The following is a 23785-nucleotide window of genomic DNA, read 5'->3' as shown; positions in this document are numbered from 1 at the left end:
ACATGTAATCTAATAGAATCAGTGCTGTGGTATGGTGCCTTAAAAAAAGTATTTGTTTTTGTAGATGCAACATTGTTCATTTACGGGGGCGTGGCTTGACGGCCTACGATGGCGGCCGCCTAATCCCGGAGCTCCGTGCCGGTCCACTCTCGTATCCTGATTATCATACGGCTGGGAGACCCCAATGTGTATAGCCCTGGACGATGTGGCTATAAGAGCGGCGGAGCCCTTACAGATGACAAGGTAGACCGGAGAGGCTGTGCCGGCGGATAGCCTGCGCGGCCTGCCAGCTTGAGGATCAGGGGCGGCCCGAGGGCGTGGCGGCAACCGCGGCCCACGCTTGCGGGGCACAGCTTACGAGACGGCCGAGACGAGGTGGAGGTGCTGCGCTGCCCGCGACTCCGGCTGTCGGAATCCGGAAGGAGGAGCCGGGCTGGATCCCAGGATGCCCCGGGGGGACTGCAGTGACTGTTGGGCTTACAGCGTACCTGGGAGGGATGCGCGATTGCCGCGGAGTGTGCGTTGGGGCCTTGGTCGCAGAAGAGGTGACCCTGTGAGGGTCGCGGGGCACACCCTGGACTACGAGGCCCGGCTGAGGAGGAGGCTGGGTGAGGAGGACCCCCTTGTGAAGGCTTCTGGGCCGGGCCTCCTGGCCTACACCAAACTGGCAGACGCCGAAGAGCCTGTCCGGGGGATCGGAAGGTGCAGCACCTGAGTGGCGGCGCGCGTCATAATGATCCCGACCCGAGGGGTGGCCTAGCCCTAGGATTACGAGTCGGAGGAGTACGGATGATCGATGAGCGGTGCGGCCCATACGTGCAGGACGGGGGCCCGAGAGCTGCAGAGGTGAGGTGAAAGCACCACGAGGCCTGTGGCCCTGGCCGCCGGGACGCTGGCGAAGGGGCTGTGTTGGATCCCTGGGGACCCCTGAGAACGACCGGGGCGGCTACTGGGCCCATGATGACCTAGGGGAGTTAGTGCAACCCAGCCATAGTACACGCCGCGTCCTGGAAACAGTGGAAGTGATAGTGCGGGAACTTGCTGACTGGTCGGGTGGCCCAGTTCGGTGGCAGACCGATGGGAACCGAGGAAGGAACATAGGCCTGCAACGGCGTTGGACTGACTGGGATAATGTGGTGGAAGATCCTACACGGGCTGCGGCCGCCTGGGAGGAGGTACTCATGGTGGATTGAACTCTGGCAGCATCTGGAATGGGTTGCTGTGGCTGCTGGGTACCGGATTGCCCCCTGGGGGGTTGCTGCAGCCCCACTGACAGCAGAAGCAGACTTGCGACGAACGGCCCTCAAAATCCTGGACGGTGAAGCCCAGTTGTCCACATTGTCACTGACAGACGATAGCACCTAACTACCCTGTGTGCCCATTGAACAATGGGGAAACCCAGACATAAGATACAGGGGCTACCCCCAATGGAGCAGAGACTTGAACGCCCACTGGTCGGTGGAGAGCTGGAGGAAGGAACAGCACGATGCAAGACCCACTGAACAAAATCCTTGGAGCTATTGAGGACACTAAGCTGACGCTAAGCCAGGCAATCGGGAAAGTCTCATCCGAGTTGAGCCATTTATGATTGAACCACCATAAATTGGTGGACAGGGTAAAGACTACAGAAACTTCACTGGAGGAGCTGCAGCCTGCGCATAGAGCCCTCCGAACACAGGTCACAAGTCTGTCTGAGCGGGTTCAGGTCCTAGAACGGCGGGCAGAGGATGCGGAAGGACGCAGTAGACGCAACAATATACGGATAGTTGGAATGCCTGAGGGCGCTGATGCAGTGACCTACCTAGAGACATGGCTGCGCGAAATCGCTGTCGGTCAACCTCTTACGCCCTTCTTCACACTGGAGAGAGCACACCGTGTGCCAAACAGGAGACCAGAGCCAGGAAGGCCTCCCAGACCGATAGTGGTGAAACTTCTGCACTACCGAGATCGAGACCTACTGCTACGGCTGGCACGCGAGAATGGTCCCTTCCAGGTGGGTGGGGGCACTGCCACCTTCTTTCCAGACTTCACACTAGCAGTGCAGACACGGCGGGCCACCTTTCTGGAGGTGAAACGTGCACTACGGGAAGAAGGCCTCCGTTATTCGTTATTGTTCCCATCTAAGTTAAAGGTCATGCTGGACGGCGGCGCACACTTCTTCCAGGAACCTGATGAGGTGGGGGCCTGGTTAGAGACTTACCATAAAGGGGACACAGATGTCAACCAGATGGACCACAAGTGGCCTGGTCGTCGCGGTAAGAGGCACCGTGCCCGAGAATCACAGCAGGATCGCACAGTGACAAAACCCACGAGCCAACAGGCACATCAGGTGAAGAGAGCCGCTCTGCGGGCGGCGGCTTCACTAGCTCTGAGGAAGGACTGAGATCTGACCCTGAGCCCTTGCACGGAGAGGATTCCGCGGACACTGAATCTAGGATCAGGGGGGTGGAGTGCACACCCTATGTGACAACTCAGATGTCTGGGGACATCATCTGAACTCTGGGGGACCGGTGAGCTCCCAGCCATACAGCTCTTCAACTGCCCGAGGTTGGGCTGGCCGGTACACGGATGCCCCTGCTTTGTGCGCTAAGATTGTCCCCATTTCACCCACCGGTGGCTCCGGCGGGATGACGACAATAACTGTTCATACATTGGTTACTACAGTTTGGGAGGGAAACGGTTGTTCACCTGCTCTTGGGGAAGGGAGTTGGGGCATGTTAAGATTGTTTGTTTTTGCCTGTGGTTCCTACGATGGCTGTGATGAGCTACTGCAATTGTCAGCGAGGGGGGCCGAGGGGAGGGGGCATATACCTCCTGCAGGACCTTTGAAATGATAAAACTATGACACGTCCTTTAACCAAGCTAATGTCTTGGAAGTCAGGGGTATGGGCTCGATGGCAAAGCGATACAAAATACTAGACTATATGAAGCGTAGAGGAGTGCAGATTGCTATGTTACAAGAACCCCATCTCACGCAGCTAGTCAGAGCGACTACGTAGGCGGTGGAGGAGACAACTGTTTGCAACAACATACTCAGCCTATGCAAGAGGGGCGGCGACATGGGTGAGAGCAGGGGTCCCATTTGAACCCCCATACCTTGACCTTGACTTGGAGGGCTGCTATGTATTAGTAGAGGGACGGTTACACAGTAGACCATTGGTTATAGGCAGTATCTATGCCCCAAACCATGACCAGCTTCTATTCCTACATAAACTACCTGCTAGGCTGGCACGACTCGCAGATACCCCGCTGCTGCTTGGAGGGGACTTTAATGGGGTACTGGACCCAGAACTAGATCGCTCCACTGCTCCGTGATCTGGGGCAACCGCGATCAGGGTGGCCAAGGGCATGACAGACTGGGTTGCGCACTGGAATTTGATGCATATTTGGCACACCCAACTACTCTTATTACTCCCACCTCTACCAGGTCCATACCAGAATAGACAGAATGCTTTGCTCGACCTCCCTGGGGAGCCTGACATTGTACTCCGAATACTTGGGCCGGACTGTGTCTGACCATAGCCCCATCATGATACATCTGGCCACGGCTGAGACCCGACAACCCATCCTGACATGGTGTCTGTACCCCGCAGCACTGGAAGATTAGTTATTCCGTACGGACTTGCTCAACAAACTAGCAGACTACCTGAAACTAAACCCAGGTTCGGCGTCGAGTAGGGGCATTGAATGGGAGGCTCTAAAGGTTGTAGTGAGAGGCCATTGCTTGGGGCAGACCGTGGTTATCCGTCGAGACCTTGTCCGAGACGTTTCACAATTAGAAGAAGACATACACAAAGCTGACATCAAATTGGACGGTTCCCCAGACGCGTGGGACAGATTACTTGAAATCAGAGGGAAATATACAGCCGCACTGGAACGTCTTAGGTGCCAAGACTATAAGACCTACCTGACCAAAATACATGATGAAGAGGGAAAGGCCGGGAGACTGTTGGCGTGGCTCATTCGCTCGGACGCTAGGGGAGGACAGATCACCCGTCTATAGAGTGGGGAGTGCACTGTAATCTGTGCCCCCTTCCAGATAAATTCCGCATTTAGGGAATATTACCAGTCACTGTATAGTCATACCCCTGTGGATCCTGACGTTACAAGGGAAAGGTTCCTGTCCGCGTTACCTGGGCCGACACTAACTGACGCGACTAGGGAAGGGTTGGGGAGCCGAGTCACAGTAGCAGAAATTAAGGAGGCCATCAAGACACTAGCGACAGGCAAGACTCCGGGCGCTGATGGTTTACCCCCGGAATTTTATAGGTTGGGGTGTGAACTCCTGGCGCCTAGACTAGCGGAGGTGTATGCTGAGGCCCTTGAGATTAAGCTCTTACCAGCCACTACTAGGGAAGCAGTAGTGATCCTCTTGCTTAAGACCGCACAGACCGACTTACGTGTCACAGACTTTAGACCCTTGTCCATGCTTAACACGGATTTTAAAATCCTCAGCAAAACACTGGCTGCGAGACTATTGCCACATATGTCTACCCTCATCCACCGAGACCAGAACGGGTTTATACCTGCCTGTAGCACCTTACACAATTTGCATCGGTTATATTCCTTACTGTATGATGACATTCATCCCCCTCAACCGACTGAAATGATAGTATTGGTTGATTTTGAAAAAGCTTTCGATACTATAAGTTGGGAATTCCTGGATGCAACTATGTTGAGACTAGGACTGGGGGAACACTGGGGTGCCTGGGTCAGCTTGCTGTACACACGGCCAACAGCCCGGGTCAAAACAGGAAGAACGATCTCTAGTAGTTATGAAATATACAGAGGCACTACAGGGTACTACAGACCATGTTCTCCATGGGGGGGGGGCCAGATCTGGTCTCCTGGTTGTATAAAGCCCTGCTGAGAACGGCACAGTGCCCGCTAGATGGCCTGCGGTCCAGATGGGAGACAGACCTAGGTAGACCACTTACAGATGAGGAGTGGAGTAGAATCCTTGTATATGCACCTCTGGTCTCCTGAAACACCCGATTGAAATATGTACAATACAATTACTCCCATAGGACCTACCTCACTCCACAGCGACTATCGCTTATTTACAGAGGGGCGGGAATGAGCTGCCTGCGGTGCAGCCTACTAGATGCAGGATTTGGACATATGACATTGGAATGCCCTAAGCTGCAACAGTTTTGGAGAGAAGTTTTATGCAAAATTAACGATACACTACATAGACACCTGGAATCCACAATGGAGGTATGTCTCTTGGGACTCTTTGATCGACCTCACACCAAGAAAGTAGGCAATAGATTTGTGGATCTCACACTAATCTTAGCTAAACGCAGAATATCCATAACATGGAAGAATTCCGTAGGCCCCAGTATACAAGAATGGATACAGGACGTCACGAGATGGGGAAGAGCTGAGGCTGGTGCCCTGAGCATAGAGGAAAGGGGACTGAAGAGGTGCAGACCACTGGCCCCATTGTCGTCCGAAGTGATGGACAGTTGGGAGAGAGGTGCTACTGGAGCAGACTCGGACTGGGGAAATGACACTGACAGTGAAGTACTGAGCCTCTAGGTGGAATGCAGATAAGATTGGTTACGTATGGCCCTTGGAACCTTGGTGACATGGCACGTGTGCACAGGACCCCCTCCCCCCTTCCGACACATCTGGAGGATGTGGGGTTACGGGCATAACCTCCGAGTACCATCTTCAAATCTAATGATACCACACAGAATGGCCGCACATACGCAGGAACTATGGGCAGACTTTTGTTGTTTACTTTCTTTTTCTTTTCTCTCTTATGTGGTTTTCTTTGTTTTTTTTCCTTTATGGGTTTTGTTACCCTATTGGCTTTAATCCTGAACACCCTCATCAGCGTTACATTATACAATATGAACTGGTGAAGAGAGCCATTTAGTATAGACCGAAACAGGATGGTAGTTACAGCCCAAAAGATAGTAGAGAATTGATGGGCTTTCACGCACTACACCTCACTGCCAGGGACAAAAGATGTTAACACGAGAATGATTGCATACGGTGACCTGGCAAGCAGGGGGGTGATAATCTCAGAACCTTAAAGATACTTATATATTACAAAACAACTGTACTTACTCTCCCTACTACACTGAAGATCTATGTATATGTATACGTCTACCTATATAACATAGAATATGATGTACAGCATAATCCACTATCGATATACCTGACTGTATCTTCAACTTGCAATGAAAAGCCAATAAAATAAAAGTTAAAAACAAAAAGAAAAACATTGTTTATTTACTTTAAAAATCCACAGCCTCTGTGTTAATAAAGATCTTTGTAAGAAAGCTCTGTGTTTCATCCAAACCTAAAAGAACTCTATGTGCATCCCCAGCCTGCTTGAACCTTGGTGGTAGTTAGCCTCACTGTATATATGGTCATTCACACAGACAAAGGTAGCTAATCCGTAGTATTGGTCATGATACCTGCTGCACCTCTCCGGTTGGACTTGTAATTCATAAAGCTCTCAAACAAAATGGAAGGGAACCTTTGCATATTCTACACGAGTATACTTAGCTTCTCCCCCACGGCATATATTCTCATTTTGTTTTAAGTTTTACTGAAAGACTAGAAACTCATATGTTCATCTGAACTGAGTGTAACCCCCATATCTGCCCCTTTAACATCTCACTATATATGTGTACTTTCTGTGTGCTTGTACGTGTCACCTGCAAACCACGCACGTAAGGTAAGTTGAGTTTTCTAATGGCTATATGGTGTTCTGCGGTACACTTGGGACATGTTAGCACTATATAAATACCCCCCAAAAAGGAAACAAGCATTGGCACATCTTGAACATTTGGCTTGCGTTGTATTAAACACGGCAGGCATGCAGTATGTCCATGCATTTGAGATTGTGAAGTAGGTACATCACCATTGACATAATGCCACCGTACGTGATACGCCATTGATGTTTGGTGTATCGATGTTATTGCTGCTTGCAATGTAAGAAGCTCAAAATTTGCTTACAGCTAAGATTCCTCTCTGGTATTCACTGGTAACATGTATTTTTCAGCAAATGTGGGATCAAGAAAAGGAGCACTTGACAAAATTTAATGAATTAATGATTGCTCACCGTGTCCGACCAACCGTCTTGCTGCCTGTATGGAATGTTGCCGGCTTCGTGTTAGGTAAGTTTTTGTGTTATATAAATAAAAAGTTTTCTTTGTATAGACGTTAAATCTGGTACGTTCATCATTAAGTCACCTGTGTACCAGTGTTGGACCTGGAAGCTCTTGGCGTGGTTTCTCCTGTACTTTTTGCTTCTGACCTCCTGTTTTTGGATTCTGTGCTGTAAATTGGTTTTTGCAAGTTTTGAAACTCTGGGCACTTTACCACTGCTAACCAGTGCTAACGTGCAAGTGCTCTCTGTCTAAATGATATTGGTAATTGGTTTATCCATGATTAGTATATTTGACCTAGTAACATCCACTAGAGGTGCCCAGGACCTGTAAATCAAATACTACTAGTGGGATTGTGCCACCCACATGAGTAGCCCCTGTTAACATGTCTCAGACCTGCCACTGCAGTGTCTGTATGTGCAGTTTGTAACTGCCAGTTTGACCTGGCAAGTGCACACACTTGCCAGGTCCAAGTCTTGCCTTTTACTACATGTATGTTGCCCCCAAAGTAGGCCAAAGGTAGCCCCATGGTCAGGGTGCAGTGATTTAAAAGGAATGGCATGTACTGGAGTTTTTATTTTCATGTCCTGATAGTGAAGTACTGCTAAATTTGGTTTTCACTATTGTAAGGCCTATCCCTTTCATAGGGTAAAATGGGGATTGCCTTGAAATAACTTTTCAGTGCAGTTTCCCATTGGGAGCCGATAGAGATATGGTGTTTGGGGGGGTCTCCGAACTCACAGTTTGAAAGCACATCTTTTGTTAAAGTTGGTTTTTAGATTGTAAGTTTTAAAATGCCACTTTTAGAAAGTGGGCATTTTCCTTGCTTAACCATTCTGTGCTTCTGCCTGGCTACTGAAAACACGTCTGGGACAGACTGACAGTTGGGCTGTTTGTAAATTCCCTCTAGACAGTGACACAAAGGGGACTGAGGTTTGTTCTGCATTTCCTGATGAGCCTTTCTGGGCTAGAGTGGGAGGGAAGAGCAGACACCTGCACTTGAAAGGGCTGTGCCTGTCCTCTCGCAATACAGTCTCCAACCCCCTAGGGTGCGTCTGGAGGAGGGCACGAAAGAGGCAGGGTTTTGTGCACTACAAAGGCTTTCTTTTGAAGTTTGCCTACTTCAAAGGTAGAAAGAGGTAGAAGTATTGGACCCAAAACCCAACCCTTTAAGATTACTTCTGGATCAGGAGGAACCTCTGCCAAGGAGAAGGAACTTGAGGAAGACCTGCCTCTCTGTCTGTTGCTTCGCTAGCCTTCTGCTGCTGCTTCTGCCTGGGGAGTGAAAGGACTGGAAAGTACTGGACTTTGCTTTCTGAAATTCATCTTTAAGGCAGAATCTCCCAGTTTTCTCTGAAAACTTTAAAATAATTTATTTTCAGTCTGGCAATTTCAGTTGTGCTTTTTTCTAGCATAGTTATACCTTCTAATTTATGATAAAAAACTTCTTCAGTTCTTTCAGCTATGTGGGCACTGATGGTGCCACCCTAGAAATCCATTTAATTGCTATTAACCTCTTGTCTACCAACAAGGCAGGGTCGATAAATATGTTCATCTTAGTCGTATTCCTACATTTACACATAATACCCAGCAGAAGCACCTTGGGAATATTCAAGTTCTCCTTTTTCATCAATGTGGATACTATTCTTAGCAGTCCTACACAGATACATATCATACAATAACATTTAATACCTATACACACTGTGCACAGTCATCTTCATCTCCTGGGTAAGTTTTACCTTTGTGTTCTGGGGCTGACGTAAATAATTAAATATGATAACTTTAATTGAAACATTCATAGATACCCCAGCTAGGTGTGCCTCTGTCACCTCCCATTCCACATGCACCAGTTCCCTCTTCAGGTCTCCTGCCTACTCATCTCAGTGTGTCCAGTCAGGTCTTAATGGCATCCTTTGGTATAGAGTTTAACAGGATTATCATCTTCTTGCTTGACTTTATCTGTCGATGGTACAAGGTGGAGAATGTCTCATAGGATTTGACACCCTTACCATGGATCTGCATGTTATGGTTTGTTCTTTTTGGAACCCATTTTGGCACCTTACATTGCCTGCTGATATCTTACAAAGTGCTGCTCTCACCTGCCTGTCATGTATCCCCTTTCTGAAGCCCATTCATGTCAGATTACAGTACTTCCCCTTTTGGTCAGGTTTTAAACCTAGATAAAACAAAAGATGAGCAAATCAGGAGCATGTTTAGCTATTTGTATTACAATTTTTAGATACTTGGATGTTATGTTATGAAAATGTATAGAGCGCATAGCTACCCGAAGGCCACCCAGCGCTGTACAGAAAATCTTTGAATATACGGCCTTGGGACACAAACTGTAAAAATAACCAGGTTTTTAATAGCCTCTGGAACGAGAGTTTGTGGCTGGTTTGACGTAGATTCAGTGGTATTGAATTCCACAGTCTAGCTCCAAGATAAGGTATTGATCTTCCTCCCCAATTGGCCTTTTTTATCGGGGGACTAACAGCTAGGGCTGTGGAGGATGATCTAAGATGTCTGGTAGGTTTGTAAAAAGAAGCTAGGGTTCGCAATATTGGTGGGCCTATGTCATGTAGCGCTCAGTGAATATAACATAAAGATTTACATTTTATCCGTTGCTCTAAAGGAAGCCAGTGCAGAGTTGATAGAGTGGACCTGGCCGATTCATGCCTGGATAATTTGAAGAGAAGGCGGGCAGCGGTGTTCTGCACCACCTGCAATTTCTTTATAACATATCTTGGTGTGCCAAGATACAGGGCGTTACCCATAGTCCAGACGAGAAATTATTAAGGCCTGTATGATGAACCTCTTTGCAATGAACTGAAGTATTTTGAAAATCTTTCTAAGAAGTCTGAGCATGCCAAAACAAGAGGAAGATATTTTCTTTGCTTGATGTTCCATGGTCAGCCATGGATCAAACCATACTCCCAGACTCTTAATGCTTTCTTTGGGCAATGGAAGATCTCCTAATGGTTTTAAGGCCGGGGAGATTCAGTTTGGTTTTGCCTGGTACCCCAAAAACATAACCTCTGTCTTGTCTCCGTTCAACTTGCGTCTACAGCTGGACATCCATTTGGAGATTGCCTGTAGACAAGGAATGAGCACTGACCCCCCCCCCCCTCTTACTCTTAAAACGGCTCTAATAAAAGGAACGGTCCAGTCCTTGAAATGATCTTGCTTCCAAGAATGAGGTAAACCAACTCAGGGCATTGCCGGAGACTCCACTTTTCCTCATTCTCTTAAGCAAAATATTGTGCTCCACAGTGTCAAAGGCGGCACTAAGATCGAGAAGCACGATTGCCGAGACCAAGCCCTGATTCAAGCGTTTCCTAACTTCTTCGGTGACTGCGATTAACGCAGATTCTGTACTATGTAATGGTCCAAGGATGGAGAATGTGATTTTCCTCCAAAAAACTTGAAAGATGAGTATTAACATGTTTTTCAAGTACTTCAACGAGGGCTGGCAGCATAGAGATTGGTCTATAGTTGCCAGGGATGAGTGGATCCAGGCTGGGCTTCTTAAGCAACGGCTTCACAATTGCATGTTTCCATTGTGGAGGGACGGTGCCGATTAATAGTGACATGTTCAGCAGATCAGTTACCACAGGGACTATTATTGAAGCGCCTTGTCCTAAGATTGAAGGGGGGGCGGATCCTGGGGACCTTGCTGCACCATTAGAACACTGCTCGTCCACTGCTTGGGGACTATGGGTATCTATTGGAAAGGTTGACTAGATCTCTGCAATTTTTTCCTGAAAAAAATCCAGCTAAGTCATGACTATGTTTATGAGAGGCTTCTACAGTGTCTGTGTGTGCCTGGGGAGAGGTAAATTCTTTTAAGAGGAGAAAGATTTATTTCGGGGAATTGGAGCTCTGTTCGATTTTAACTGCATAATATGTGCTTTGGGCTGCTTTAATTTCAGCATGAAATCTGATAGCCTTCCTGTACACATCTTTAGAAGAAGTATCATAGGATTTTCTCCATTTTTGCTCCAGCTGCCTACAATCCCTCTTTATTAGGCTAAGATGTATGGAAAACGAGGGGCACTTTTTTTCTTATGTCCGCTCGGCCTTAACGTACATGGAAGGATTGTGTCTAGGCTTTTGCTAATCCAATTTTTAAATGAGTCTAAAGATGTAGCCATATTCCCATTCAGTGTGCGTTTTGAACTCTCTAGGATGTCAATCCATTCTTTAGTCTTAAGCACATTCCAGCGCCTTTAAGGTTGCATAATGCTTTGGGAAGGTGTTTCCAATACTGGAAGGGGAAGGGAGAGCGAAATTAAATAATGATCAGACCAGTCCAAGGGGGTGGAAGGCAAGGCTGTTAAATTGGCTGTGTTGCTGAAAATTAAGTCAATGGTATGACCCTTGATGTGTGTAGGGCCCCTGATCAGTTGTGTGAGGTCTAAGGCCTCCATATCTAACAGAAGTCTCTTAGCAGCTGCATTCTCTAAATTCACTGCATGAATATTAAAATCTCCAAGAATTGTGAAATTTGGCTTATTACAAATAAAATCTGCCACTTGCTCCAGAAAGGCTTGAAGGAAATGTAGTGATGTGCCAGGCGTTCGATACACTAAGGCCCTGGAGAAGCTATATTGCTAATCGGATTTTGTTCGACTTTTCATCCTTGGTGTGGTCTACCTTAACTTTTTGCCTCTGTTTCACAGGTTGTTGATGTGTGCTGGACTCTGTTTTTGTTACTCTGGGCACTTTACCACTGCTAACCAGTGCTAAAGTGCAAGTGCTCCTTTACAAAATGTGTATGTATTTGGTTCATCCATGATTGGCATATTTGATCTACTAGTAAGTCCCTAATACAGTGCATTAGAGTGCCCAGGGCCTGTAAATCAAATTCTACTAGTGGGCCTGCAGCACTGGTTGTGCCACCCACATAAGTAGCTCTGTAAACATGTCTCAGACCTGCCATTGCAGTGTCTGTGTGTGCAGTTTTTACCTGTAAATTCGACTTGGCAAGTGTACCCACTTGCCAGGCCTAAACCTTCCCTTTTCTTACATGTAAGGCACCCCTAAGGTAGGCCCTAGGTAGCCCCAAGGGCAGGGTGCAGTGTATGGTTAAGGTAGAACATATAATAATGTGTTTTATATGTCCTGACAGTGAAATATTGCTAAATTCGTTTTTCACTGTTTCAAGGCCAGTCCCTCTTTTAGGTTAACATGGGGGCTACCTTTATATATGATTAAAGTGTAGGCTCCCTTTGGAAGCGGATAGACGTGGAGTTTGGGGTCTCTGAGCTCACAATTTAAAAATACATCTTTTAGTAAAGTTGATTTTAAGATTGTGTGTTTGAAAATGCCGCTTTTAGAAAGTGAGCATTTTGTTGCTTAAACCATTTCTGTGACTCTGCCTGTTTGTGGATTCCCTGTCTGGGTCAGTTTGACAGTTGGGCTGGTTGCACCTCTCACTAGACAGTGACACAAAGGGAGCTGGGGTGTAGTCTACATTTCCTGATGAGCCGTCTGTGCTAGGAGGGAGGGGAGGAGTGGTCGCTCACACCTGAAAGGCCTGTGCCTGACCTCACACAATGCAGTCTCCAACCCCCTGGTGTGTGTCTGGGGCCTGGCCTGGGCAAGGCAGGATTTCAAAATCAAGAGAGACTTTCCTTTGAAGTAGGCCTACTTCAAAGGGCAAAATGGGTTAAAGAAGGGCACCCAAATCACAGACTTTAGAGCACCTCTGGAAACCAAGAGGAACCTCTGCCTGGAGAAGAGCTGAGGAAGAAGAGCTGCCCTGCCTGTGTCTGTGCTTTGTGGAGCCCTCCTGCAGTTGCAGCTTCTGCCTGTGCTAGAGGACAAAGACTGGACTTTGTGTTGCCTTCCTTCTTGTAACAAACTCTCCAAGGGCTTGATTTAGAGCTTGCCTCCTGTTGTTTGAAGTCTCAGGGACTACAAAGACTTCTCTCTGCCAGCACCTGGAGTCTCTGGAAAGACTCCTACTCTGCCAAGTGGTGCCCATCCAGTTCCTGGGACCCTGAAAGAAGAAGCTGGCAGCCCAAGAGTGAGAAATCCACACACCGACTGCCGTGCGGGGAGAAGATCGACGCGACTCCGATCTGCAGCTGAAAAATCGACGTGCCGCCGGCTCGCGGCAGAAAATTGATGCTCGCCTGCAACGCAACCAGAAGATCGACGCCCAGAGCTGGGGAAACGACACGCAGCATCCCTGACAGGGGCTGGTGAGGTCACAACCCGCGCTGCGTGGTTTCAGACCATCGTGCGGCTGAATTTCTGACGCAAACACCGCTGGGCGTGTAAAAACAACACAAGGCCTGCCCGGACCCAAGAGTGCTGACCGGATCGACGCATCGCTGTCCTGCGGAGAGCCGAAACGACGCATGCCGACCCGACTAAAGGAGAAATTACGCAAGGTCTCGCTCGTGAGTGAAATCGGCGCATCACAAGCCCTTTTTGACGCATACTCACCTGTGCAGGGTTATTTTTCACGCGCCAATAAGATAAACCTAAAAGACGGTGCACCGCCAAGCAAGCGAGCAAGCATGTGGAATATGATAAACAGAGAGTCCAGTACTCCAGTAGTAGAGATGAGAAAAACCTCCTTTTAATTTTGTTTAAGTCCAATACTTGATATTCACACAATCCCGTACATACATCGATGGGTGCAGTAAATAGAACAGCCAACGCGTTTCACCCACCAAAAGGGCTTCTTCAGGGCTGTAATGCAACATGGGGCAGAAATGCACAATTTCCATATATATAATACATAGAGAAAGTCAATTTACATAGAGGCAAAAATAGTGAAACTAAAGAAAATCAAGATAAGCAGTGATTAACGATGAGCCAAATAGATAAAGATACTTTTTTTTATATATGTACCAATACAGAGTGAAACACCCTATACAGCGAAGTACAAATATCTGAAAATGCACAAAAATGCCAGAAAAGTATACTACAATATCTAAATAGCATGTAACATAAAAGCCAAAAGGCAAGTACATAGAGGCCATACCACGAGGAAAACGGAAAGGTAACGGGAGAAGTAACTGAATAAAAAAGAAGAGACTCACCGCGAAGCAAAACAGAAGTATCGTCCAAGCAGAATTAAAGTAGAATTACCCGGTCAGAGCGACCGTGTGCGTAGATTCGGTGCCAGCAAAAGTGTAAGGCCGGTCCCGAAGGCTGAAAGCCGAACGGAGCCCCTGTTCGGGACGTCCTAAATAAAAATGCCGGACCCGGAAGTCCGGAAGGTGTAGAGGAGGGCAATTAAAAAAAAAAGGACAAAAAAATGGCGGCCATCTTCAAGTAGTGGAAAAATTCCACGTGCGTGCTTGCTTGGCAGTGCACCGCCTTTTGGGTTTATGTTATTGGGGCTAATTTGGCCTCTTTGGGCCTCTATGCAGCAGGGGCCCTGGTGGAATTGCACGCCTGTTGACACCGTATAAAGTTTTTTTCTCTTTCTGTACTGAATATTGCCATTAATGAGGTATCCTTAGGGATCAGTGCGTTTTCTATGAGCGTGCTGCAAGTGTCTTTGCTTTTTATTTTTCAAGCGCCCCAGGTACATTTTCACGCTAACAGCGTTAGTGTGTGTTTAAAATTACATGAAGACTCTTTTTGCATTTTTAGTGATAACTTGACTTGTGTATCTATGTGCCGTTTTGGTGGTGTTTTGTTTCGATAAATATTTTCTATTTTTCTAAACCTATGTTGTCATTTTATAGTGTTTTCATTAAGTTACTGTGTGTGTTGGTACAAATACCTTACGCCAAGCACCCTGAAGTTAGGCCTACTGCTCGTGCCAAGCTACCAAGGAGGTAAGCAGGGGTTAGCTGAGGGTGAGTCTCTTTTACCCTGACTAGAGTGAGGGTCCTTGCTTGGACAGGGGGTAACCATGACTGCCAACCAAAGACCCCATTTCTAACAGATATATTGGGCCAAATGTAACTGTTTGAAGTGTTTGGATTCCTGTGGCGCTTCCCAAATGATCCTTCTTCAAATGACCCTGGACCCACAGCCATTGAAATCACTCTGTCTTCTGATGACTTCTCCTGCGCCAGCTACTGTGACAACCATTGTATTTGTGCAGCCAAGTAATACAATTTGAAATCAGGGTCTCCCTGTCCTTGTGCAATGCCAGCTTTCTACGGCCGTTGCTCCACATTAATTTTGTTTGCTGGAAATTAATCTCTAAACTATTTGGGAGAACAATCACTGGTATGTTCACAAAAAAGTCTTAGTAGCATAATTATTTTGAAACAGAGACCCTCCCAATGACCGAAAGTGGCAACGTTCTCTAGAATCCCACTGAGCTGCTTAGCTACACTGGAGCCCTGGATATATTACCTTCTTCTTTGCAACAATTTCTTATTCAGTGTTTCGTTTACACAGTAATTATTACAGAAATTTTACACATCAGCACATGATGACATCTTTCAACCTTCAAGCTTATAACACCGATAAACAGGAAAACAAAGTTAGTACTGAAAATCAGGATACACAATCTAGTTCAATTTCAATCACAACCAGGTGCAAGTCTTTTCAAAGCGGTCAAGGATGGGAAAATATGAACGAAAGATAGATATACAGGGAGAAGTTAGTAAGGCTGGGTCCTTCAGCTTGCACCTCTAGGTTTGTGGTGATGAGGGCACAGGCACCTACAGTTTGTGAGTGTTACTGGCATTATTGGATTGCACTGGTATCTTGGTGGTATGTTGTTGCAGTCATTCGCCTGATGTCATGTTCGTTAGGTACCAGTTTAACTCTACACTAACTGGAGATGTCTGTAGCCAGGTCTTATTTGCATTCAGGTAATGGAGTCCATATTTTGTTGAAGAGCTCTATTGAGTCTTGCATAATAATCTGTTGTAAGAAGCCAGATGGAAAAGCTCAATTAGAATATATTACCTTCTAAAGCATCCTCCGATTTATGGTAAATATGCCAGCCTAGGCATTTCAATCTGTTCCTCTCCCACTTTAATGGTGTTTATCTCATTTGCTTGTATATGTGCACATTAGTTGAGAAACATCACAAAGAAACACAGTTTACCCGAGTTGACCTTTGCCTTTTGACTATGGGGAATTGTTAAAAAGTTGTAATTATGGCTTCCAGGTCTATCACCACACCTTCAAAGTATTAGCGTATATCATCAGCACATAGAAATACACTTTGCTGTGAATGATTACTTGGATTCCTTTAATGCATTCTTCTGCTAGTACCTTGCTATGCAGTGGATCCTTGGCCAGTTGAAATGATATGAGAGACTGGGACATTCCTGCCTCATTCCTGGTTGTTATAAATGGGGTCTCTAGTTGGCAGCCAGTTTAAACTCTGTCTAAGTAGGGACCCTCACTCTAGTCAAGGTAAGGGAGATACACAACTCGGATAACCCCTGCTCACCCCCTAGGGAGACATCACAAGAGCTTGGAACAGGCATTAGAGTTGTGATGTAGAGTATGTCAGAGGAAAATCCTAAAAGGAATTGCAGGATAGCTCACTTGTGGCAGGGTACAAACTAAGTAGGAAATGTTCCTAGACCAGTACAAAGCAAGTGTTAATGTTATAAATTGGGTTTCTGGTTGACAGAGGTATGCACCCTGATAAAGCAGGAACTGCAATCCTAATCAGGGTAAGTCACAAACGCACCCTTAATTAGCCTGTGCTCACCCTCTGTATCTTTACTCAGAGCAGTCAGGCTTAACATAAGAGGCAATGTGTAAAGTATTTGTGCAACATTTCAAATAGTAAAAGCAGTGGAAAAAACACATGTAGTAAGACACTTTAATTTAATAATTAAAACAAGACCAAAACCGACAATAATCCAATAAGTAGAACTTGAGTTATCAGTTTTTGAAGAGTAAACTGTAAAATAGCACTTAGAAGCAAAAAGCTCCAACCGGAGATTGTGAAATAAATTTACGAGGCTGAATGTCCCCAAGATAGAATACAAGGATTTGGAGTCGGCTTCAAATGGCATTTTATTTCGCTGCAGTGGGTCACCCCCAAAGAATGTCCATGACTCTCTCTGGCCAAGTGCAACTGACCTCTTCCCCCCCCCCCCCCCATGTCTTTATTGCAGTACCCACTTTACCACACTATACATGCATCATAAATTCCAAACACGTTCAAGAAACCATTTCCTGTACCACCGCTGAACCGCAAGAACAGGATGTTCAAGCACAGAAATAACATTTCTGAGAACAAGAGGGGTGGTTAGGCCCTCTGCAAAGTTTCGAAAACATTTAAGAGAAACCAGCACATTTTTAAGAAACGAAACAAGTACAGATGCTGAAGGCATACAATTTTACTTGTAACATATAGAGAATGGAGTTAAAGGTTAGACAAAATGGAGCCCTCACGCCAAGTTAAGAAATCCATTTTCTACAAACTGCCCTTTTTTGCTGTGAGACGAACATTTTGTACCATTCAAGCAATAGAAACGTCACCAGTATGAGTAAACAAGTAAAAAGCAGTGCAGCAAATATTACGATACCCCGTCTTTTCTTGTTCATTACCTTTTTCTCCTCTGAGATATTGTCATACCTAGCCATTTGCCCTATCTACTGTAACAGACAAAAGATATAATAATCCCCAGTGTCCTTTACTTCCAAGCCTCACTGGGAAGCTTATGTACTGGTCCAGACATTGGTGGGCTTGACCACCGGCATGGGGTGCAGTCCCTCCTAGGACTGTTTCTTCCTTTAAGTCTCTTTATAGTTCAACCGTACTCTGTTTCTCAAATCATATCTAGGTCCATATATCTCAGAAACAAAGAGTTCAGGGGGAGAAGTGGATTTGTCAGCGTGTCCTTATTTCACCATTTAAAGTCACTTCTTCATATCCAAAAGGAACTTGGTGAGGAATGTTCTCAGTCTCGGTATCCGGGCAATTGTCTAATACCCACTGGTCATAAGGTAAGGGCAAAGGACACATTTTTAACATGTGATGCATGAATCCAGGTCTTCTTCCCATCACATTTTACAGCAGTCTTGGGGGCCAGGAGAACTTGCAGGGCCCCTTCCACCTGTGTTCAAGGCTCCTTTTCTTTTTGAAATTCTTTACAAAGATCCAATCTCCTGGCATGATGGAGTGTCGAGAGCCCTCAAGTCTCCTGGGCAGTGCCTCTTTGACCTGTTCATGGATAGAACCCAATTGTTCAGTTAACTGCACAAGATACATATTAGCACCAGCATATAGCTTTTCTTGTTCACTGGTTCCATTTCTACAAAATCCATTTGCATGATTTCAAATTTCCTTTAGGGACAAGAATGCCTTTTCCTACATTGTATCTCTGACATATGATGCACCTTTGTACATGAAAACATGCATATTTTGGTATGTTCTTTTTATGCCATACATGATCCAATGTATCCATTATTCCTTGAGCGCTAATGTATGCAGGTACATGTGCTGAGGAAACTATGGCATTCACATAAGCATTAGGTAACATCCATCTCCTTTTCTTTGTCTTGTCTACCCAACATCCTTCACTACCTAAGGTGGCACAAATGTACCACTCAGCAGGTTCCTCCGGAATAGCTGCATCCTGAATATCCTTTACACAGTCTATTGTCTGGTTCATCATGCCAACTTATTGTAACCATCTAGCTGTCCCTGTCACAAACATGGTACTGTACTCATCTTGTACAGTATTTTTCGCTGTCCTGTCTGCAAATGCATTTCCTTTTCCTACATCATTCTCAATGTTCTTGAGGAGATGCATTGAAGTTTCCCATGCAGTGGCAGAGATGCGTCTTTTCCGAGTTGCGATAGTGTTCAGGTGCAGGTGCCAATTGCATCGACATGGATGCGATGCACTGATTCCAGTGGGCGCACCGGCTGTGATGAGGAGTTTGGCGCCGTCATTGACAGGGATGTAGGGACCTTGTACCAAAGAAAACACCACAGTGCTGGTTCCAAAAGTGATGTCCTGGTTCCCATGCAACGGCAGTAATGTGACGGTTCTGTTCACGCAGTGGCCAAGATGCAGTGGTTCTACTAGAGCAGCATATGATGATCTACTTCCAAGGGTAAGGACTAGGGTGGCACCACTTGGCAGGTCAGGCTCACAGCTGGCACAGTCCGGTTGCAATGTTGGCTTGGCAGGAAGTATTTTATGTCCCTGAGACTTCAGATCAGGAGACCAGTCAGCTGGCCCTTGGAGTCATTCTCAGTTCTGGGTTGGAGAGATGCAGGAACTGTCCTTACCAGTAAGGTTAGGAGGGCAACATGCAGCAGGTCAGCACAGCCAGGCAGCCGGGTTTTCCAGAGCAGCAGTCCAGCAAAGTGGCAGTCTTTGTAGCAGCACAGCAGTCCTTCCTCCTGGCAAGGTGTCCACAGGTCCAAAGGTGTACTGAAATGGCAGGGTCTGAGGTCCTTCCATACTACCCTGGCTCCAGACTCACTATAGGGAGGTATGCAGCCCTTTGTGTGGGGACAGGACACGGTCTATTCAGGTGTAAGTGTGAGGCTGTGGCCAGCTCCTCCCTCTTATCCTGCCAGGATGACCCATCAAGTTGCACTTAAGCTCGCATTCTGTCAATTGATCAATCAATCTAATTTATAGAGTGTGACTAATCACCTGTGAGGGTATCCAGTCTTGCAGCTTCAGGCACATTCAATTGAACAGCAAGGTTTTGAGTGCCTTCTAGGATTAGGTGCAGGGGGAGGTTGTTTTGTGATTTAGCTGCGAGGTAGGAGACAGAGTGTCCTCCACTGTTGCTTCAGCGGATGTGGGGTGGTGTGTGGTTGAGAGAAAGGGAGGAGGAGTGCAGGTGTCTGGAGGGTTGGTGGAAAGTTAGGGAAGTGGTTGATGTAGGCTGGTCCTTGATTGTGCAGGGCTTTGTAGGTATGGATCAGAATCTTGAATTGACATCGCTTCTGCATGGGGAGACAGAGGAGTTTCTTGAGGTGCGGAGTGATGGGAGTCGATTTGGGGAGGTCGAGTAGGAGTCTGGCCACGGAGTTCTCAATGGTTTGCAGTCTCTTCAGGAGGTGAGCAGTGATCCAAGCCAGTGTTCCATGTGGTGCATCTGGTGTTGATGGGGAGACATTTGAAGGTTTTTGGGGAGCATATGAAAAATGAGGAAGCAGGCGTGTGGGACTGCTTTGATCTGAGTTTTCATGATGAGTTTGCAGTCCAGGATATGCCAAGGTTCCGAGGGTGGTCTGTCAGTGTGGGAGAGGTTTCTAGTTCCGAGGCCCACCAGGAGTTGTTCCACAGGGAGGTATTGTTGCTGAAGATCAGCACTTCTGTTTCTCTGTGTTGAATTTCAAACAGTTGTTTTTCATCCAGTCGGCAATACGCTTCATACACCTGAGAAACTTGTCTCTTGTGGTAGTAGGGTCTTCTGCGAGTGAGAGGATGAGATGAGCATTGTCTGCATAGTATATGATGTTTAATCCATGGGCTCTGACAGTGTTGGCCAAGGGGGTCATATGGGGTGTTGAACAGAGTGGGGTTAAGGGGCAAGCCTTGAGAAACATGGCAGATGATGTTCTTGGGTTCCAATGTGAACTGTGGTAGGTGGACTCTCTAGGTTCTTCCAATGAGGAAGGAGGTGATCCACTTGAGGGTGTCTCCTTGGATTCTGATGTGGTGTAGACTTTCGATCAGGGTGTGGTGAGATATGGCATTGAATCCTGCTGAGAGGTCGTTTGGCTGTCGAGGGAAAACACAAAGCCCAGCTGTCACCCACCCCAGACAAGTGATCAAAGACAGGCAGCAGGCACCAGGCACCAAATGGCTAAAGTAAGAAACAGCCAAACTTCTCAAAGTGGCATTTTCAGAATTGCAATTTAAAATCTAACTTCACCATACATTATGATTCTAAATTGTCATTCCAGAGACAGCAAACATTACAAATGTAAACTCCTCCAGATTGTGAATTTATAAGATGAAATAAGGTAATGCTAATGTTAGACTATGGGTGAGATGCCATGATATGTAAAACTTAAAACTGCATATCCAACATTTTAAGTACGCTGCACCTTGCCCTGGGAGCTGTATAGGGCCTATCTTAAGGGTAATTTATGTATAATAAAAAGGAAGGTTTGGATCTGGCAAAAGGTTTATTTTGCCTGGTCGACGTGGCAGTTTAAAACTGCACACACAGGTAGTGCAGTGGCAGGCCTGAGGCATGTTTAAAGGGCTACTTAAATTGGTGGCACAATCAGTGCTGCAGGCCCACTAGTAGCATTTAATTTACAGGCCCTAGGCACATTTAGTGCACCTTACTAGGGACTTTAAGTAAATTAAATACGCCAATGGGGTATATGCCAACTAAACCATGTTGTAGGGAGAGAGCGCAAACACTTTATCACTGGTTAGCAATGGTAAAGTTCAGAGTTCTAAGGCGGTGGTTTCCAACCTGTGGTCTGTGAACCTCTGGTGGCCTCAAAGCCTCCTCAGGGGGACCGCAATGGCTTAGAAAATTAAAATATGTTAACAGATTAATAAAGTGTCGATAAATAAAATGGATAAATTTACAATTGAACATTTTTAAACGTACTGTAAATGTCAAGGAATTTGAAATTGGAGGGTAAAAATTAGTGTCTTCAGATTGATTTGGGGGAACAGTGCAGGTGCATCAAGCAGAATATAGTATGGAAGATGTGTGGCTTCAGTTGAATTTAGAAAAAGTTCAAAATTTCCTATTAAAATTACATTTACATTTTTTAAAATTCATATTGGTTTGCAAATTAGTGTGTTATCATTTGTGAACGTGTTTGATGAATGCCCGTTTCTACATTTTGTGTGTATTGTTTTGCATTTCAAATCATACCAGTGTTTAGGCCAGGGGCATCGGCTTCTGGTAAAGACTCAGTGGGGGGTACCCAGGTTCCAGTAATGATTCACTGGATGTCCCCGGGTTCCAGTAATGATAAACTGGGGGTCCACCAGATGTCAAAATGTTGGGAATTACTGTTGTAAAGCCAACAAAAGATATATAAAAGTCACCTTTTAACTGTTTCTAGGCGCTGGCACAGCTTTACTTGGCAAAGCAGGTGCAATGGCTTGCACTGTAGCAGTGGAAGCAAGTATATCAGAGCACTACAACAATCAAATCAGAACTCTTGTGGAGGAGGACCCTGACAAATACAGAGAATTGTTACAGGTATTGAATCTGTCGACTGTTGTATATATTGTTTTACAGCACCAAAATTACCAAATAGTTGCTATTTTTGGGCTGGCATCCTGGCCACTTTAGAAAGCGGGGTTATGATTTTGTAATGTCATTATCTCATACAATAATGTTGAAAAATGTCTTGATGAAGGCTGTGTCTCAGTCAACGCTCTTGAGTCGTGATTTTTATTTTTTGTATAAATCTGGGGCCAGATGTAGGTAGGCTTTTGCGCCTCACAAACGGCGAAAAACGCCGTTTGCGAGGCGCAAAAGCCCTCACGTGATGCAGAAACACATTTTGCGAGTCGGAACCAACTCGCAAAATGTGTTTCCGACTCGCAAATAGGAAGGGGTGTTCCCTTCCTATTTGCGACTCGCCCCGCGATGTACGTTGATTTGCAACCGCAAAAGCGGTCGCAAATCAACTCGCAGTTACCATCCACTTGAAGAGGATGGTAACTCATTCGCAAACGGGAAGGGGTTCCAATGGGACCCCTTCCCCTCTGTGAATGATCACATAAGTATTTTTTCAGAGCAGTCAGTGGCCCTATGGACCACTGCCTAATCTGAAAAAACCGAAACAAAAGGTTTCGGTATTTTTTTCTAAGTGCAGCTCGTTTTCCTTTAAGGAAAACGGGCTGCAGATAGAAAAAAAAAAACTTCTTTATTTAAAAGCAGTCACGGACATGGTGGTCTGCTGTCTCCAGCAGGCCACCATCCCCGTGAGTGCCCAGACTCGCAATGGGGTCGCAAACTGCGACCCACCTCATTAATATTAATGAGGTGGGTCTTTGCGACCCCATAGCGAGTTGCAGAAGATGTCTGAGAAATTGCGGGTTGCAATTTGCGAGTCGGAAGGACTCGCAAATTGCAACTCGCAATTTGCCACCTACCTACATCTGGCCCCTGGTTTCATTATTTGCACTAATGTTGCTAGAGACAGACTATAGAACTTTTCTTACACTTTTGGATTTACAAGTACTCTCTTTAGATGTGTGTTAATCGTTGACTAAGGCGTTGTTAACTTGTGTATATATCCCTTTGGTTGCAATAAGCTCTGTATTGCTATTGGAAATAATCAAACGCCAATGCAAAATTCAAGGTATTGCTATTTCTGCCCGCTGGCCAATCCCACCATGCCCCTAGTGCCACCTGGTCACTGCCTGCATCCAGAGTTAGGTGCCGGAGGCACATTACTCATGCCCCATTAGGCCCACCTGTATGAGGTTGCACGTTGGATTTTTCCTATTTGCAAAGACTTGAGTTTCTACATACAGGGTCGGACAGGCCTTGGGGGCAGTCAGGCAGTTACCGACAGGCTGATCTGACAGGTTAGCTTGTGGGCCGTTTTGTTTTTCTGCTGTTTATGGGCCTGTTTTATGGTCTGCTGGCTGATTTTTACTGTTGATTTCCCTGATATTAAAACAAACATTACATACAGTAGCTCAAATCCATGTAGTCTAACATACCTTGCAACACACTTATACAGTATGCCTTTACAAGTTCAAAATTGGCCCAATTTATAAACATGGGCCACCTTTTTTTTT

General features: G+C 46.1%; 1 protein-coding gene across 1 annotated transcript in view; it reads left to right on the top strand.

Annotated features, from left to right (window-relative positions):
• Positions 1-23785, top strand: part of COQ7 (coenzyme Q7, hydroxylase) — a 101819-nt gene that overhangs the window by 27889 nt on the left and 50145 nt on the right. Inside the window, exons 3-4 of the mRNA XM_069210231.1 lie at positions 7022-7136; positions 22090-22229. Coding sequence (XP_069066332.1) covers positions 7022-7136; positions 22090-22229 — 255 coding nt within the window. The remainder of the gene's footprint in view (positions 1-7021; positions 7137-22089; positions 22230-23785) is intronic.

Source organism: Pleurodeles waltl, chromosome 10 (assembly GCF_031143425.1).
Source record: "Pleurodeles waltl isolate 20211129_DDA chromosome 10, aPleWal1.hap1.20221129, whole genome shotgun sequence".
Taxonomy (NCBI): domain Eukaryota; kingdom Metazoa; phylum Chordata; class Amphibia; order Caudata; family Salamandridae; genus Pleurodeles; species Pleurodeles waltl.
The sequence above is the reverse complement of the archived record's forward strand: the minus strand, read 5'-3'. Positions and strand labels throughout refer to the sequence as shown.